We start from the raw sequence: 20029 nt of genomic DNA, 5'->3' as shown, positions 1-20029 counted from the left end.
AAGCATCCATCTTTTTAAACAGCTGGGTCCATTTCAAATGTTCTGCTTTCAAACTCAGCACTTTTGCAGCTGTAAATGGGTTTAAGAAGAACAGTGCATCCAAGTACCACAGGAGAATGGGGGCAATGTTCAGACGCTGAAAAGAGCAATATTTAAAACATCCCAATCGACTACCGAAAATGCTGATATATGCTGTGAAGATCCCTCTAGCCTTTTCCTTCTCTCTCTCAGATGGCTCCAGGAAGTCCATCATTTCACAGGGAGGGCCCTGGTCAATGAAGCAGTCAGTTTAGCTGTCAGTCAGGAGAACTTCAGGGCACTTCTCCCCAGCCCTTCACATCACCATCAACAGGAATAAAGACAGGAAGCCAGAGCTCCACACGCTCTTGACAAGACCCTCTCCCAACTAACACTCACAGCGGCAGCACCATGATCTGCCCCGGAGACTGTCTGGGCTAATTCCAGCACAACCTTTATCATAGGTAATGCTTGTTACATAAGAAATCCAAGATTCCCACTGGGATTCTCATTCCCCTAAGGCTCTGCATGTCCCCTCACATGACCCCATCTCCCACTAATCCTCAACTCTCAAATCCTTCTACTTGTCTTCATAGTCCACCCTCAGCAAAAGCCCTTCTCTGGCTGAGAATCCTCTTCTCTGAGTGGGACTTTCACCTCTTGCTCTTGGAAGAAACCTGGCTTTCCCTGACGGCTTGGCTTCCCCTACAGCCATTGAGTGGCAGCTGCTTTCTCTCTCATACGCCTCAAACTGCTGGATCTCCAGGGGGGAAAATGTCCTCCTAAACCTCACCACCACTCAGATAATTTTCCCTTTTCCTTAAAAACCCAGTTTTGAATGTCATGCCATCAGACCAAAACTCTAAATATCACTCTATAGTGGCGTCCAACATTACCACTGTCATAATTCTTGCTCATTTCAACACCCACATAGTTGACCTTTCCCATACACCAGTTGTAGTGGGCGCCTACATTTCGCAGGCGTTTGGTGATTGCGACACCACAGACCCAAGCACATGTGGTCTGGACCCACACACCGTGCAGAAGGCAATAGTAAACCACTGCTGTATTTTCCTTTGTTTTTTTTCTTTTTCTTTCTTTTAAAGTTTTTTTTTTTACCTTGAAAACCGTATGATGAGATAATCCAAAATGAAATATGAGACAGTGCTGGAAGATGAGACCCCCAGGTTGGAAGGCACTCCAAGAGTTAACTGGGGAAGAGCAAAGAACAAGCACAAATAGCACCGTTGCTAATGGTGCAACCAGACTAAAGCAGAAAGGACGTCCAGCAGCTGAAGTGCACAAAGCTGAAAGGAAAGTCTGATGCTGTATGACACACACAACCGGAACAGGGAACGTGAGAAGCATGAGCCATGGTAAACTGGAAATTGTAAAACGAGAAATGGAATGCTTAAATATCTCAGTGCTCGGTGTTAGTGAACTAAAATGGATGGGAATGGGACACCTTCAGTCAGACAACTACAAACTGTTCTACTGTGGAAATGACAAACTCAGAAGACATGGAGTGGCTCTAATACTGAGGCAAGATGTAGCACAGGCAGTTAGCGGCTATAACGCAAGGCCTGGCCAAATAATATCAATCAGACTTCTCGGAAAACCTATTAACACAACCATTATCCAAGCCTATGCTCCAACTACAGATGCTGAAGAACACGAAATTGAAAGTTTTTATGCAAGTATCCAAGAAGAAATTGATAACATGCCAAAACAAGACATGCTGATAATTATAGGTGACTGGAACACAAAAGTAGTAAATACAGCAGAATCAAACGTCATTGGAAAATCTGGACTAGGTGTCAGAAATGAAGTAGGAAATCAGCTTGTGGATTTCTGCAAAGCCAACAATCTGTCCATCGCACATACATGCTTCCAGCAACTGAACAGACGACTGTATACATGGACATCAGCAGATGGTCAATATAGAAATCATCTAGACTATGTAATTACAAGTAGGAGATGGAGAAGCTGTATTCTCTCTGCCAAAACAAGACCAGCAGCAGATTGTGGTACTGACCATGAACTGTTCATATCAAACATCAGAGTAAAGCTAAAGCAGAGCACTAGGAGAACTGCAGTGCCAAAATATAACGTAAACAACATTCTCGACGAATTTAAAGTCCCCATAAAAATCAGATTTGCATTGTTAAACTTAATCAACTGAGAACCAGAATAACTATGGACTGAAACCAGAAATATTAATAAAGAGTGCAAAAAGACAATGCCTGAAGTAAAAAGAACAGAAAAATCGAGATAGATGGCAGAAGAAACACTAAAAATTGTTAAGGACAGGCAAGAAGCAAAAGTAAAAGGTGACAAAAGTAGGGTTAGAATCCTGAATGCAGGATTTTCAGTGACTGTCAGGTAGAGATAAAGAGAACCACTATAATGGCCAATGCAAAGAGACAGAAGAAAACAACAAAAAAGGAAGAACAAGAGGTCTTTTCCAGAAAAAATCCAAGAGAAATTTAAACCTAGATTAGGAATGCTGAATGACCAACTGGGAAACATGCTATCTGATCAGGAGAAACTAAACGGAAGGTGGAAACAGCATACGGAAGAGAGAGAAGGATGACGAGTGCTTTGTCATCTTTCTCAATCTTCCTCAACCTTTGAAGAAGATTCCTATGAGGAAGAACCTGTAATCTTAGAAAATGAAGTGAAATCTGCCCTGAGAATACTGGGAAGAAATAAGTCACCAGGGACAGATGGGATATTGATGGAATTATTTCAAGCCACAGAGACTGAACCTATCAAAATCCTAAAAAAATATGCCAACTAATATGGAAAACAATACAATGGCCTACAGACTGGAAACAATGTATATTTCCCAATGCCCAAGAAAGGAGATGCCAGGGAGGGCAGTAACAACAGGACCATCGCTCTAATTCTCCATGCCAGTAAAGTGATGCTCAAGGCACTGCAACAACGGCTTTTACCTTTTATGGAACAAGAAATGCCTGATGTCCAAGCTGGATTTCGAAAACAGAGAAGCACACAAGATCTAATTGCAATTATTCATTGGCTACTGGAGTGCTCCAAAGAATTTCAGAAGGTTAGTCTCTGTTTTATAGACTACAGTAAAGCTTTTGACTGTGTAGATTATGAAAAGCTATAGGCTGCTCCGAAAGAAATGGGCATGCCTCAGCACTTGACTGTCCTGATGTGTAACCTGTATTGTGGACAAGAAGCCACTGTCAGGACAGAACGTAGAGAGACAGAATGGTTTCTTATAGGCAAAGGTGTCAGACAAGGGTGCATTTTATCTCCCTATCTACTTAATCTGTACACAGAAAATACACGAAAAACTGGGCTAGATTCAGATGGAGGAGTGAAAATTGGTGGAAGAAATATCAACAATCTAAGATATGCAGATGACACCATCTTACTGGCAGAAAGCAGCAATGATATGAAATGACTTCTGATGAAAGTGAAAAAAGGAAGTGCCAAAGCAGGACTGCATTTGAACGTCAAGAAGACAAAACTCATGACTACAGAAGAGCTACACAACTTTAACGTAGACAACGAAGGCACTGAAATTGTTAAAGATTTTGTTTAGCTTGGTTCAGTCATCAATTTAAAAGAAGACTGCAGCCAAGAAACCAAGAGAAGACCGACATTTCCAAGGGCAGCAATGAAAGAATTAGGAAAGATCATCAAGTGTAAGGAAGTATCATTAGAGACTAAGGCCAAGATTATCTACATCCTCGTATTCCCAATTACTGTGTACGGGTGCGAAAACTGGGCAGTGAAGAAGGCTGACAGGAAAAAAAATGATTCATTTGAAACATGGTGTTGGAGGAGAGCTCTACAGATACTCTGAACTGCCAGAAAGATGAACCAGTGGGTCCTAGAGCAAGTTAATCCTGAACTATTGCTGGAGGCAAAAATGATAAAATTGACGATGTCCTACTTCGGGTACATCATGAGAAGGTACGATTCTTTGGAAAAGACAATAATGCTGGGAAAAGTAGAAGGCAACAGGAAAAGAGGAACATCAAATATGAGATGGATTGACTCCATAAAGGAAACCATAGGCATGAGTTTACAGAAGCTGAATAGGGCTTTTGAGGACAGGACATTGTGGACAGCACTCATTCATAGGGTTTCCAGCAGCTGGAGCCAACTTGACGGCACATAACACCAACAAGTTGTAGTGGCTTGAATAGTGGCCCCCAAAAAGATATGTCCAGGAGCCGGCCCGGTGGCACAGTGGTTAAGTGCGCATGCTCTGCTTCAGCAGACTGGGGTTCGCAGGTTCAGATCCCAGGCACGCACCGACGCACTGCTTGTCAAGCCATGCTGTGGCGGCGTTCCATATAAAGTAGAGGAAGATGGGCACGGATGTTAGCCCAGGGCCAATCTTCCTCAGCAAAAAGAGGGGGATTGGCATCAGATGTTGGCTCAGGGCTAGTCTTCCTCACAGAAAAAAAAAAAAACAATGATATGCCCACATCCTAATCTCTGGAACCTGAGAATATTACCCTACATGGTAAAAGAGTGAATATTACCTTCTATGGCAAAATATGTGATTAAGTTAAGGATCCTGAGAGGAAGAGTTTATCCTGGATTATCTGGGTGGGCCCAAAATGCAATTACATATATCCTTGTAAGATAGACACACAGAAGAGAAGAGAGACAAGAGGAAGAGGCTGTGTGACCAAAGAGGCAGAGACTGGAGTGACACAGCCACAAGTCAAGGAATGCCAACAGCCACCAGAAACTGGAAGAGGCAAAGAATGGTATTACAGTTAATTTCAGGTGTCAATTTGCCTAGGCTATAGGCTGCCCAGATATTTGGTCAGATGTTATTTTGAGTGCTCCTGTGAGGGTGTTTTTGGATGAAATTAACACATAAATCAGTAGACCGAGTAAGGCAGATACCCCTCCCTACTGTGAGTGGGCCTCATCCCATCAGTTGAAGACCTGAATAGAACAAAAAGGCTGATCCTCCCCTGAGTAAGAGAATTCCTCCTGCCTGACCACCTTTGAACTAGGACATTGGCTTTTTCCTGCCTTTGGACTGAACTGAACTATGTGCTCTTCCTGGGTCTCGAGGCTGCCAGCCCTCAGACTCAGACCAGAACTACATTATCACTTCTCCTGGTTCTCAGGTCTTCAGACGCAAACTGAGACTAGACTATCAGCTCTCCTGGGTCTCCAGCTTGCTGACCATCCTGCAGATCTTCAGAGCTGTCAGCCTCCAGAATCGTGAGAGCCAATTCCTTATGACAAATCTCTTTACATATAAACATATATACTCATATATATATGCTTATGAACATAAATATTACATATGTTCATAAATACATATATATATATTCATCCTATTGGTTCTGTCTCTCTGGAGAACCCTAATACAAACGGATTCTTCCCTAGAGCCTTCAGAGGGAGTGTGCCTCTGCTGACATCTTGATTTCAAACCTGCGGTATCCAGAACTGGGAGAAAATAAATTTGTTTTAAAGCCACCAAATTTGTGGTAATTTCTTATGGCAGCCCTAGGAAACTTACACATTGGTCCTCCCTGAACTCCTCTCCTTCAACAACCCTTCCCCCACTCTACATTGGCCACCAGTTTCACACTCACATCCTAGAACATTTTATTGCCAATTATTGTACATCATCTAAAATCTCAATTTCAAGCACCCCACTCTCATACCAACTTCTATCTTTCTAGCTCACTCCTTCTAGTGCCTTGCCTCCAACAATACTTCAATGCCAATGGGACCTATACTCCATTGAGCCTACCACCTTCACATAGTCCCTTACCTCCCTCATGGCCTCATTTCTCTCCTTAACTAATCTACACCCCATGGTCCATCATTATATTCATTTCTTTGCATACTCTCCAACCTCTCTTGCCAACTCCCTTCCTTTGTCATACTCTTCTGTCAAAATCCCAACACTATCCACTCTGTTCTTCTACCCACACATTGGAGGGTGGGAGTAGTATACACAACTATGCTGACTGGTCTGACTTTGAATTCATGACCATTGACCTCAAGTTACTAATTCCAATCTTAGTTTAAATGTCACTTCTTCAAAAAGGCTTTCCCTGACTAATTTTTTTTAAAATAACAGGTTTATTGAGATATAATTCACATACCATAAAATTCACCCTTTTAAAGTTACAATTCAGTGGTTTTTAGTATACTTAAAGAGTTGTACAACCGTAACTAACATTTCATTTCAGAACAGTTTCTTCACCCCAAAAAGAATCCCAATACTCATTAGCAGTCACTTCCCATTCCTCCCTCTCCTCAGCCCCTAACAACCACTAATCTACTTTCTATTTCTATGCATTTGCCTATTCTGGACATTTCATATAAATGTAATTATACAATATCTGACATTTTGTGCCTAGCTTCTTTAATTTAGCATATTTTCAAGGATCATCCACATTTTAGCATTTATCAGTACTTCACTTCTTTTTATTGCCTACTAATACTCCATTACATTGAGATAACACATTTTATCGGTTCATCAGTTGACAGACATTTGGGTTATTTCCACTTTTTAGCTATTTTGAATAATGTTGCTACGAACATTCATATACAAGTTTTTGTGTGGACACATATTTTCAATTCTCAAAGGAGAATTCTCAATTCTCACCTAGGAGTAAAATTGCTGGATCACATGGTAACTCTATCTAACATTTTGAGGAACTGCTAAACTATTTTTCCCAAGTGGCTGCACCATTTTACATTCCTGCCAGGAGTGTATGAGGGTTTCTATTTCTTCATACTCTCATGAACACCTGTTATTGACAGTCTTTTTTTAATTTAGCTATCCTAGTGGGTGTGAAGTAGCATCTCATTGTAGTTCTGATTAGACATTTCCCTAATGACTAATTATGTTGAGCATCTTTTCACGTGCTTATTGGCCATTTGTATATCTTCTCTGGAGAAATGTGTATTCAGATCCTTTGCCCATTTTCCTCCTAAAGTTAATTTACTTTTTTTATTGTGATAAAAATCAATGACATAAAATTTACTATCTTAACCATTTTTAAGGGTACAACACAGTAGTGTTAAGTATATTCACACTGCTGTGAAACAGATCTCCCAAACATTTTCATCTTGCAAATCTGAAACTCTATGCAGATTAAACAATAACTCTTCCTTTTTCTCCCCTCACCCCAGCTCCTGCTAACTGCCATTCTACCTTCCCTTTCCCCATAAATTGGGTTATTTGGTGTTTTTTTGTTGTTGCTGAGTTCTAAGAGTTCTTTATAATTCTGAATACAAGTCTCTTATCAAATATATATTTACAAATATTTCCTCCTTTTCAGTGGTCTTTTTACTTTCTTGATGGTATCCTTTGAAGCACCAAAGTTTTTAATGATGAAGTCCAATTTATCTATTTTTCTTTTGTTGCTTTTTCTTTTAGTAACATATCTAAGAAGGTGTTGTATACCCCAAGGTCACAAAGATTTATACCTATTTTGCTAAGAGTTTTCTGATTTTAGCTCTTACATTTAGGTCTATGATGCATTTTGAGTTAATTTTTTATATGGCATAAGGTAGGGATCTGATTTCACTCTTTTGCATGTGGATATTCGATTGTTCCAGCACTATATTTTGAGAAGACTATTCTTTCCCTACTGGTCTTGTGACCTTTATTGAAAATCTATCAAAAATAAATGTAAGGGTTTATTTTTTTTATTTTTTTTTTTTAAAGATTTTTTTTTGTTTATTCATTCAGTTTTTTTCCCCCCAAAGCCCCAGTAGATAGTTGCATGTCATAGGTTCACATCCTTCTGGTTGCTGTACGTGGGACTCGGCCTCACGTTAGACGGAGAAGCGGTGCCTCGGGGCGCCCCCGGGATCCGAACCCGGGCCGCCAGCATCAGAGCGCGCGCACTTAACCGCTAAGCCACGGAGCCGGCCCTGTAAGGGTTTATTTTTGATCTCAATTCTACTCCGTTAATCTATATGTCTATCCTCATGTAAGTACTACATTGTCTTAATTACTGCTGCTTTGATGTAAGTTTTGAAATCAGGAAGTGTGAGTCCTCCAAACATGTTCTTCTTTTTCAAGATTGTTTTGGCTATTTTGGGTCCTTGCATTTCCATATGAATTTTAGAGTCAGCTTATTGGGTTACGCAGAAAAACAGCTGAGATTTTCATAGGAAATGCATTGAATCCGCAGATAAATTTGGGGAGTACTGCCATCTTAACAATATTAAGTCTTCCAATCCACAAACGCATATTTCTATTTACTTAGGTCTTCTTTAATTTCTTTCAATGATGTTTCACAGTTTTCGGTGTACAAGTCTTACACCTCTTTGCTTAAATTTATTCCTGTTTTGTTCTTTTGGATGCTACTGTAAATGAAATTATTTTCTTAATTACATTTTCAGATTGTTCATTGCTAGTATATAAATAAATACAACTAATTTTTGTACATTGATATTTTGCAATCTTGCTGAACTTATTACCTTTAACAGTTTTTTTTGTGTATTCTCTAGGGTTTTCGATATACAAGATCATGTGGTCTTCGAATAGAGAGTTTCACTTCATTTCCAATATGGATGCATTTTATTTTTTTCTTGCCTTGCCCTGGCTAGGACCTCTAGTACAATATTAAACAGAAGTGGTGACAGCAGACATCTTTGTCTTGTTCCTGATCTTACAGAGAAAGCTTTTAATCTTTCATCATTAAGTATAATACTAGCTTTCGGTTTTTCATAAATGTTGAAGAAGTTTATCAGATTGCGGAAGTCCCCTTCTATTCCTAGTTTGTTGCGTGATTTTTTACCATGAAAGGATGTTGGATTTTGTCCAATTCCTTTTTCACATTTATTGAGACCATCGTGCATTTTTTGTCCTTTATTCTAATAATATGGTGTATTATATTGATTGATTTTTGCATATTGAACCAACCTTGCATTCCTGGGGAAAATATACACTTGGTCATATACTTGGTGTATAATCCTTTTTATATGTTGTTGAATTTGGTTTGCTAATATTTTGTTGAGAATTTTTGAGTCTATATTCCTAAGGGATATTGGTCTGTAGTTTTCTTTTCTTTTGACATCCTTTTTTGGTTTTGTTTTGTTTTGGTATCAGGGTAACACTGGCCTGATAGAATTAGTTGGAAAGTGTTCCATCCTCTTCTATTTTGGCAAATGTGTGAAGGATTGGTATTAATTCTTTAAATGTTCAGTAGAAATGTTAGTAGGTCCTGCCTTTTGTGGGAAAGTTTTTTTATTATTAATTTAATCTCTTTACTTGTTGCAGGTCTATTCAGATTTTCTATTTCCTCTTGAGTTAGTTTCAGCAGTCTGTTAACCACCATATCATAAGTAGCCACTCCATCATCTTTTTATCATATTGTGACATTTAACTTTTCTATATAGAACTTATCATTTTATACCTTCTTTGTTCATTTATTTTGGGACTTTTGTTTTAAGTATGTTTTTATCCATCTGTCCCCTTTAGAATGTAAGCCCCATGAAGGCACAGACTTTGTCCTAGCCTGTTCAAGATAACTCTAGTACCTAGAACAGCACCTGCTATGTAGCAGGTATCTAATAAGAATTTGTTGAATAAACACATAAATGAGTGAATGAACCTAGTGGCAGGAAGTTAAGGGAATTCCTGTTTTATGGCATTTGTTTTCACTGCGTAGTAAGAAAAGGAGTCATCTACTGGAAGAGAGGGAAGAGTGGGGGCAGAATGTTTTTAAAAAATGAAAATTTTATTCCTATATGACTTTGACCATTGCAAAGAATGGAAAAGCAAAGTGATCAGAGAAATGTATCAGGTTTGCATTTGACTGAGGGTCAATATGAAGCTGGTAATCATGAATTTATGGTAATATTAATCTGCCCTATTACATGGCTTTCTGCAGAAGTACTTAGAGAAAGCAGATAGGTTAGTTCAGCCATGAATTTAGTTGACAGAGATATGGATAAAAAAAGTTGCAGGACAATGGAGTTTATGGTACAGGAATGAAGGGCCATATCTAAAATAGTAAGGAGAGAAGAGAGGACTGATGGATAGAGAGAGAGCAGACAGGTCAATGGCTTACAGGCTGGAAGATTAAAGGATGATCTTAGTGAGAGCAGCTGAACAAGTCAGCTGGAATGATGATGGGATATCAACAGAGAATGGGATGTCTAAATCAGTGATTCCGAATTAGAGCAGTTAGAGGCGATGAAAAGGTCCAGGGTATAACTGAGGGAGCAGATGTCTGAGGTTCAGTAGAGGAGGAGACTGTCAGAGTTCAGGAAATTGAGAAACTGTGAGGCAGGATCTTAAAAGGCTGACTACAGACACTGAAATCACCCATGAGGGGACCACACATCTGGTACCAATCCACCCAGGAGTAAAGGAGCAGACCAGAAAGTCAGGAGATAACTGCAATCAGAAAAGACAAAGAGTGGCAGAGCTAAAATGACATGAGCCAAAAATCAGTATCTTGCTTGCTTTTTTTTAAATCTAAGAGATTCAGGGTGTAATGGTGTAAAAGTGGTAGGGTGGAAAGCAAGGAGGAAAATAACCAGGGTGACTAGTATCTGCAGAATTCTAAGTTGACCCTCAATAACTCTCATCCTTGTACAATCTTTTCCCCTTCGATTGTAGGTGGAACCTATGCATATGATAAGCTATCACTCCTTTGATTACGTTATATGGTAAAAGGGAGATTATCCTGGGTGGGCCTGGTCTAATCAGGTGAGCCCTTTAAAAGCAGCATTTTTTTCTGGCTGGTTGCAGAAGAGGAAGTCAGAGAAATGCACTCCAGCTGGCCTGGAAGAGAGCAAATGTCCATGTTGTAAACTGCCTACGGGGGCCACATGGCAGGAACTGCAGGTGGTCTTTGCGAGCTGAGAGTCATCCCTGGCTGGCAGCTAGCACGAAAATGGGGACCTCAATACCACAGCTGCAATGAAATAAATTCTGCCAACAACAAATAAGCCAGCAAGAGGACTCCCAAGCCCCAGATGATAACTACAGCCTCAGCTGACACCTGATGTCAGCCTGGCAAGATCCAGAGCAGAGAATCCAGCCATGCCCTTGCCTGGACTTCTGAACTACCGAACCTGAGATAACAAATTTCTGTTGTTTGATGCTGCTAAATTTGTGGTAATTTATTATGCAGTAAAAGAAAACTAAAACAGTGACCATAAACAGTTTACTCAGGATAATCCCAGTTTATGCATGTTGTCCTTACATAATTAAGAGTGCCTCCTTTCCTACTCAAGTGAATCCAATGTAGATGATAAATTATATGGTCACCCTAACAATAATTTCACCTCCCAACCCCTAGATACAACGGCGACGTGGGAGAATCCACAGGCACCACCTGCAAGGGCTGCAGGGGCAGTGGAGCTCCCAGAGGAGAACCACATTTCAGTGAAGACAAGAGGGTTAAAAGAAATGCTTCAAGAAGTAGTTGAAAATGAGGTCAGCTTGCTGATTCAGGAGCAGCAGTGCTAAAGGGACTTGAGACCCACGTGGAGGACTATGAGACGGCTGGGCTGCGGCAACAGTACAGATCACGACGAGAATGATGGTGCCACACAAGACAGAGAGGCCGGACAGCTTCAGCTATAGGACAATGACTGATGAAAACAGAGTCAGGGCCACGGTGGAGACGGTCTCAGCCGTTTCTTTGAGGAGCGTGGGACGTGGGGCTAAAGGACTCGAGTTTGTTTATAATTTCTTCACGTGTCTGTCTTACCTCCTGCAATAACATGCTACACGTGGGGATCCCTTTAAAAGATAACCCTCCTGTCTAGTTTTGCACAATGTACAAAGCAGTTCCTTAACTACTACTTAGACCTGGACAGAAGCACGGCCAAGAAGCATACCTTTTTCTCACTGAATACATATTATCTTTTAGAACTCTAGAGATGTGAGGAGAGGGATGCTAGTCACATGAGAATTAAATATTGCTTCTGACAAAGGTAAGTCAACAATCTTAATTGTTCCAGGTCTGTAACAACATAATTTGCTCTGATCCCCTAAAGTAAATGGTTTAATATCACTAACACTCAAACAACCACACTCGACATATGTGAGTTGCCCACTGAGATTTATAAAAAAAAAAGAAGCAATAATATTAACAGAGATTGTTAAACAAATCCCAATACTTCCTCTTTTATAGTACATCTTGAAGACTAGGATAAGTAAAACTTTGTTCAGAGGTGAAGTTTGCCATCTGCTGGGAAGAAAGGTGAATTTTCACAGCATCAACTGAGTTATGTAACTACCTCTACTGAGGCACTCTACTAACAAACTGTATCTGTGGCACAAGTGTATTTTGTGTAAATAAACACACACACACACACACTTCCTGCCATGCAGTAACCAAGTGGGAACTGGTCAAAGTTCCCTTGGTCAAGTCAAGACCAGGCTAAGCAGAGATCTGAAGGTAAGGAACTGGGGACAGGGAATGGGTGCTGGCTTTTTTATTTCCAGTCCCCTTGCATATGAAGAAAGGGTTAAGAGTTGTGCATATTTTACCATAATTAACAGGAAGGTAGTATGGAAGGAAAGAAAATGAAGGAAGGAAAGAAGGAAGGAGGGAGGGAGGAAAGGAGGGAGGGAAAGAGGGAAGCAGGATTAATTGGGTCACCTTCTCTGTAGGACCCCACCAGGTCGCTCTCTGCCTCCCGCTCACTCCTCTCCCAATCAGACCGGTTGGGTTTAGAGACGGAATGTACATGTCTAGCTCAGCCTCTTCCCCTCCCTTGTTCCTGGGATCTGCAAACTCCACAGAGCACACATTCCCCCCTGCTCCCAGAGCCACAAGCTTCCAGGCTCTACTCCCTGCTGGAAAAGGCTGCATTGGGTAGGAGTATATTCAATTCAGGGGCTACTAGCAAGTCCGTTGTTTCCTCACAATCAAAACCACTTTCTCAAACAGACTGCCATCAGCCTAACGCCTGTCTGCAATCGCAGGTGGGGAAAAGTCAAGTGGGATTAACTGGGTCTCCTAAAGTCCCAGTAAGAACTACAATTAGAAAAAAGTGTCAGAAATAGATACTCATTGACAGAGTTGTCTATACTCGCTGTCTCCACCACTCCCCTTTCCCCTTTGAACCCATTTTCATCAGGTTACAGAATTCTCACATTGTTAGACAAAGGGTCAGTTTTCAGTCTTCTTACTTGACTATCAGCATCACTGGACAAGGTTGATCACTTCCTCCTCCTCAAAACACTCTCTTCACTTGTCTTCCACAACCCCACACTCTCCAGGTTTTCACTCCACCTCACTGCAGGTGAGGTTCTTGCTCTTCTCCCAGATCTCTCAATGTTGGAAAACTCTAGGGGTCAGCTCTTCTCTTCTTTCTTGTTCTCTGTCTTCACTCACTCAATGGTATCATCTAGTCTCACAGCTTTAAATATCAACTATATGCCAATGACTCTCAAACTGATATTTCTATCTCAGACTTCTCTCTTGAAGTCTAGACTCATAGATAAAGGCCTACTCAGCAACTCCATATGGATATCTAATAAGCAACTTAAATTCAGCATCTCCCAAACTGAACCCTTGATCCTAACGTCTAAATGTGCTCCATCCACAGCCTTCCCCATCTCAGCTAATGACAATTCTACCCTTCTAGCTGCTTAGGACAAAATCTTGGAGTTTCCCTTGACTCATTTCCTCTCACAAGCCACATCCAACCCATTAGGCTGATTTATAATATTTCCTAATTCAACCCCTTTTACCACCTCTCCTACCACATCTTGTTTTAATTATTGCAATCATCTCTCCTAAATAATCTCTCTGCTTCCATCTTTTCCTTTCAGTTTACTCTTTACATGGCATCCAGAATGATCACTTTTAAATACGAATCAAATCAGGCTATTCTTCTACTCAAAACCCTATAAAGACTCCTCATTTCACTCAGAGTAAAAGTCAAGTCCTTACAATGGCCAAAAAGGCCCTCGTTAACTCTTTGATGTCCTCTCCTACAATTCTCCCCCTGCTCATTCCACTCTGGCCACGCTGGCTTCTTTGCTATTCCCTGAATTCACAGGCACACTCCTGCCTTAGGGCCTTAACACTAAACACTCCTGGCTCTTTTCCAGACGTCTGCTGGCAGACATCTAAGACTTAGCTCAAATCTCACTTTCTCAATAAGGCCTATATAACTCTCCCCATCTCTACTCCTGATGTCTCTTTCTGACTTCTTGCTCAAGTGAGAGTCCAATGTAAACTGACAGGGGGGCTCTGATTCATCTACTCAGGTACCCAGCCTACTTTCATCTAAGGGCATCTGCCTTTGCTAGTTTCTTTGGAGACATTTCTATTTAGCCAGTGTGTATTGGGAGTGGGAAGGGTAAAGACAGAATGGAGAAGGCACACCTGCTTTAAACTGCCTTGACCCAGAAGTAACACAGATCACTTTCAAACAAATTCCATTGGTGAGAACTAGTCATATGGCCCTATCTGGCTGCAAGGAAGATGGGCTATATAATCAAGTTATACATCCAGGAAGAAAAGGAAAACTTGAATATTGGTGTGCACTTCTAACCACTAAATATCTTTTTGCTCCCTTTTCCTACACATAAAACACACTCAAACCGCTCCCACTCCCCAAAAGAAAACCTCCAGTCCCATTCAGTCAATGCATCTAACTACACGTCCAAGATCACAGAGCATGGCACAATCTTCTTCCTCAAGACCATGTGTAGCTCCTTATGATGCAACTATGAACTAAAAAGGCAAATAATCTGCATCCTCCCTCCCCAGTCCCAATATACAATGGTGGAACAGGAGCAGGAGGTTCTTCCTTATTCAAAACTCTCCTTGGCCAAGTGTGCTCTGGCATGCCCTCCTTGGGGGCCGCACAACCTTCACAACCCACTTCCTGCCAGAGCAAGTTCTGAGTCTTTAAAAAGTGGTTTTACAGCTCAAATAGTCAAGGGCTTATTCACTCCAGGCTCATGGTTTCTTTGCCAATATAATTCCCCCCCAAACTTAGTAGGCCTTTGTTCTATTTGTTTCCAGTCAGTTCCATGAGCCAGTAACCACACATAAAGTTCTTTCCTAGACATAATTCTAAGCCTGATTTACGTCTTTGCCTCCATGCCTCTTGCTTTCAACTAACAGGAGCACCTGGAGGCCATATGAAACAATAGGTCAGTGGTTTCCAACTTTGGCTGCACAACAGAATCACTTGGGGGAACTTTCAAAAACTGTTTGTGTCCAGGTTTCATGTACCCTGGATCCATTAAATCAGAAGCTATGTAGGTGGGACCAAGGTGATTCTGATGAGCAGCCAAGAACAAGAACCTATACCCTTAATCTGATCTCTGCCACAGGACTGAGTCACTTTCTTTCAACTGAGAAAGTTTACTAGGCCTTTGTTGCTCAAAGCCTTTCTCAACTCTTACCTCTTGCTCTCTGGGGTCTGGAAGCAGCCTGTTTTTCCTTTCGCTGTCCCAACTGTCAGAACTTTCTGTATTCCCTTTCATTTTTTGCTTGAAAACTAGCCAATTCTTTCCTAAGCTCATCTCTTTCTTGTAATATCTTACCGATAACAGTCAACACACACTCACACTCTGATCCTTTCCAACATGTGACCTACAACTCAGCTGGCGGGAGGTGTGCCTTCCAAGTTATCACAGACAACAAATTTACCAAATTAGTCACCACTGCAGTCTCCTTCATACTCCTTAAATTTAAGCTCCACCAAGGCAGGAATCTTTGTCTGGTTTGTTCACAGATGGATCCCACATCCTGCTACAATGCCAGGCACACAGTAAGTGCTCAAAAGATCTTTTGAATGAATAAGGAATGGACAGAAAGAATCACAGATATGGTACCATATGGCATTTTTTCTATAATAAAGGCAAATAGATTGATGACTAAAACAATAATGAATTATACTGCATAATAACTTAGATGAAACATTAAACAGAAACTTCCGGAAAAATCAAAATAAACTTCCAAGCACCAACACCACACATATCAAATCCACAATGCAAATTCATATACGAGCTGGTTAAATGCACACTAAATTCATCTGTTGTGAACACACAGAAACAGTCACTCAAAATATTAGTATAAACACAGTGGACAATCTTCAAAGAAATTACTGTTGAACTGATTACACATCTTGATGTAAAGTGGAAACTTCTTCACCCATATCAGCCTCAAAATTCACCCACATCTTCCTCAGAGAGCAAGGGCATCACACATATAGAGTCCTAATTTTTTTTTTTTGGTGAGGAAGACTGTCACTGAGCTAACATCTGTGCCACTCTTCCTCTATTTTGTATGTAGGATGCCACCACAGCATGGCTTGATGAGCGTGTGTACGTCTGCGCTCAGAATCCGAACCCATGAACCTCAGACCACCAAAGCGGAGAGCATGAACTCAACCACTATGCCACCAGGCCAGCCCCGAGAGTCCTAATTTTGAAAACAAGTTACATATACACACACACATATACTGCTAAAAAACTTTACCAGTATGCATCGACCGTATACAATGCATTCACCCATCAAAATCCAAACTGATACATTTATGATACCAGCTTCAAAATTACGCATGCTGAAAATACTTGATTTTTCTTGAACTCTTGAGTCACCATAACAAAAATAAAGGAATTAATAAAATAGAAAAAAATAACAAAGCTGAAATAAAAACAAGTGGGGATAAAACTTACTTCACAAGAGTGTTGTGAGAATCAAACAGAAATATAAGAATTCACTTGTGATTTGTGTACTTTATGTATATTATAGCTCAATGAAAAAATTCAACAGAGTATATGAAAAACTGCTTTGTAAATCATAAAGCAATATTCAGTCACTTACCTTTAAATAAGTGTAAAATTCCCATTTCTAAAAGGGTGATAAATTAGCTAAATGAGCAAGTTCAAACTAAGGTGAACAAGAAGTTCCTCATTCTCCTACCCCAACATCTAGAATGAGAATTCTCAGTAGAAACACACCAGCGAATCCACTCATTACGAAAGGCAACAGAGCAAAGAACTATCTCAGTGTAGAGAATTAGACTCTAAGCAAAAACCAAAAAACAGTGGAAAAAAAATTAACATCAATAAATACAGTGGGATACCTGTACTTTAAGAAAGGGAAAAGTAACAACTTGAAACCACTAGGTTTTATTTTTTTTCCTTTGTTTAAAAATTTTTAAATAATGACTCCTCAACCAAAAAAATATTGGAATTTAAACACAATAAGACCCAGGATAGGATGTTCAGTTTAACAAAATGTTATGGTTAACGGTTACTGAAAACCTAGCTAATAAAAAAAAATTATCTCTAACACGTTGTCAGAGATGTAGGAAGTGAAGTGTACACTGGGGTTGAAGTTTGTTCTTTTTTTTTAACCACTCGCTAATATGAACTTATTTGGCTTTTTCTTGGTCGAGAAGGCTAAAGGAGAAAAAAAAAAACTGGTTATTAAAGTTTTCTAATAGTTGAAGACCAGTAGAAGAACCAGGCTTAAGAACCTACATCCTGAATCATACTTCTGACTCTCTATATATTTCTACTCTTTACCAAACCAACCAAGAAACAAATGAAAACTAGAGGAAAAGCTTTTAAAACAAAGGCTATGGCAACTTTTTGGAAATAAAAGTATGGTATTTTAAAAACTCTGGAAGTAAACGGAGAGAAGGAAACAAAAGTGATGCTAAGCATGTTACATGATTTATAAACATCACAGAAAAATCAGACATCAACTTCCATCCAAATACTGTTATTTAAAAGACTACTTTTGAAGGTAAGGACACCAAAGTGACAATTCCCCCAACTTTAGTGACAAAAATTTAACTCCTTGATTTCATGCAGCTTTCTTTGTACTCTACAACTTTAAACTCTATAAACATAGAGAAAATTTGCTTGAAAAAAGAACTGGAAATCCTACTTAAAGCTCAGAGAATAAGCATTTGGGGGAACACCCCTTGTGCAATTTTAAAATAAAAAGAAACTTAGTTTTCACTTTGGAAAGTGACCATTGTAACATTTCATTGTACTGAATAAAGGGACCATTTCAAATGTAATAATATCTCCATCTCCTGGAACTTTAAAAATTCTGCTTTTAAAATCAAGTGATAAAGCACAACATATTTGCAACCCCCGTCATGAAAGTCAGTATTAAGATTTTATGACTCCACATCCTTATTTGACAGGCATCTATCAGGAAACTGGCCCACGTGCCTTTAGTGACGAAACAGACTAACAGTTGGGGACACAGACGGAAACACAAAGCAGTTACCCAAGAAGAATGCTCCTTCATCTGGTGTTGGTTGCTGTGAGGGCCACTGGCATGGCCACGCCAAAAGCAATTTTGGCAGAGCTGGTAGTTGTGGCACTGCTGGCATCGGTACCGGAAACCCATCATACTCTCACACCGGCAATAGGAGCACTCCACGGGATGGAAGACTTGTGCGGGGAAACAAGTGGGACAGGGAGAATGGCAGGGGAGAAGGGGTGGGGTAAGAGGGAGAAAGAATCATTCATTTGGAGAATAAAGTCAACAGTGGAAAACCAAATCTAATATAAAAGCTAAGGTGAACACAAAATTAGAACTGAAGTCTAAATTGTCTCCTATTTAATTAATCTAACCAGATATTTACTAGAATAAAAGGAAAAGACTTACTAAGAAAAAAAATTTTCAACTTAGAATGCTACATTCCCATGCACCTTAGAAAACAATTTATTTCTTTAAAATGAAACTCATGTCTCAAAATTTAGATGAACATACCAGTAAGGAAGAGAGAGAAGCCTTCACTCCAAAATTTCTTTTCCAAATCTACTGTTTTTTTAAGAGATGTATTATTATTGGTTGTGTACATATTTGCTTCCTTCACTAACATGAAATCCGTGAGAGCCAGGACGCTGTGCTGTGCCTCTGTTACCTGCAAACGGTACTTTACACAGTACCTTGGACTGAAGGCCTTCAAATGTTTGCTGAATTAAATACTACCACATACCTGGGCACAAATGGTAACAGCAAAAAGTAAGGCTAGATACACTAAAATATTAGTTGTAGGTAAGGCTCTAAGTAACAGCATAAAATAAAGTACTCTAGAACAACAAAGGGACAATGATTTGGAAGAAGGGAAACTCAGTGACCAGCCCTCTTTTCTCCTCCTCACAGCATATGACCTCATGAAACACTGCCAGGTGGCAGCCAGGACTCATAGAGATTACAGGGATTCTCTAATAGCCCGAAAGTCCAGTTCACTGAGTGGGAAGCGGGTAATGCACAAGTGTATAGTATAGACTGCTATTTATACTTTTATATGTTGGTAGCATAACTGTTCCCTCTGGCGATTCAATTCTGAACACAAGAAATGGAAGTCAATAGGAAAAAGGGACATAGTATTCAAATCTTCATTTGAACATCTCTTTCTAGCACTATATATACAAATCCAATGTCATCTCAATTACAAGGATTTTTAGTTCTACTTCCAAAAATGTATATTTAAACTAGAGGTAATATTAACTAATATTAACTATATTAACAAGACTGAAAAAAAAATTGAGCCCTAGGTGAGGAAAACAATCTAACAAGATCACTAAAGACTAAAACAAAAGTAAAATCAGGAATGAGAACTCCAAAGGACATACTTCCTCTAAGAAATTCAAACCTTTTGTCATCAAGGTATTTCTAAGGAATGATCGAAGTGCTATTTAATTTGGAGTCTGTGCTCCAAATTAAAACTATACAATCTAGTAGAGTTCCACCAGAGAACATACTCCCAAATCAATCTGGAGCTAGCATCAATGAAGTCAACAGCAGTGCAGGCAACATTTATAATTCTATATAATAATTTTGGGTTAATATTAAGTGATATATGTACATTAATATTAAATTAGCAAATACATTCTGATAATTTTGGTTGAACACATATGTCTATGTGATTTTTCCTCTATGCTCTTCTAAACCAGTGAAGAGCCAGTGCTTATACTAGTCAGTGGAATGGGTGACCAGGTGGAAAAGCAGAGAACCAGAATGAGGGAAATATCAACAAGTGTGCTGGGTCAATTACAAATAAG

At 39.8% G+C, this 20029-nt stretch overlaps 1 protein-coding gene across 9 annotated transcripts in view; it reads right to left on the bottom strand.

Moving 5' to 3' along the window:
- DTNB (dystrobrevin beta) overlaps positions 1-20029 on the bottom strand; it is a 253246-nt gene that overhangs the window by 143179 nt on the left and 90038 nt on the right. For all 9 annotated transcript variants that reach the window (XR_015553675.1, XM_014781904.2, XM_087437043.1 and 6 more), the window contains one exon: positions 18243-18409. Coding sequence is in view for 8 of the 9 variants with exons in the window: in XM_014781904.2 (XP_014637390.1) it covers positions 18243-18409 (167 nt within the window). In the remaining variant the exon portion in view is untranslated. The remainder of the gene's footprint in view (positions 1-18242; positions 18410-20029) is intronic.

Source organism: Ceratotherium simum, chromosome 11, assembly GCF_057802395.1.
Source record: "Ceratotherium simum simum isolate JZ-2026a chromosome 11, ASM5780239v1, whole genome shotgun sequence".
Lineage (NCBI taxonomy): Eukaryota > Metazoa > Chordata > Mammalia > Perissodactyla > Rhinocerotidae > Ceratotherium > Ceratotherium simum.
This window is presented reverse-complemented; position numbering and strand designations above follow the sequence as displayed.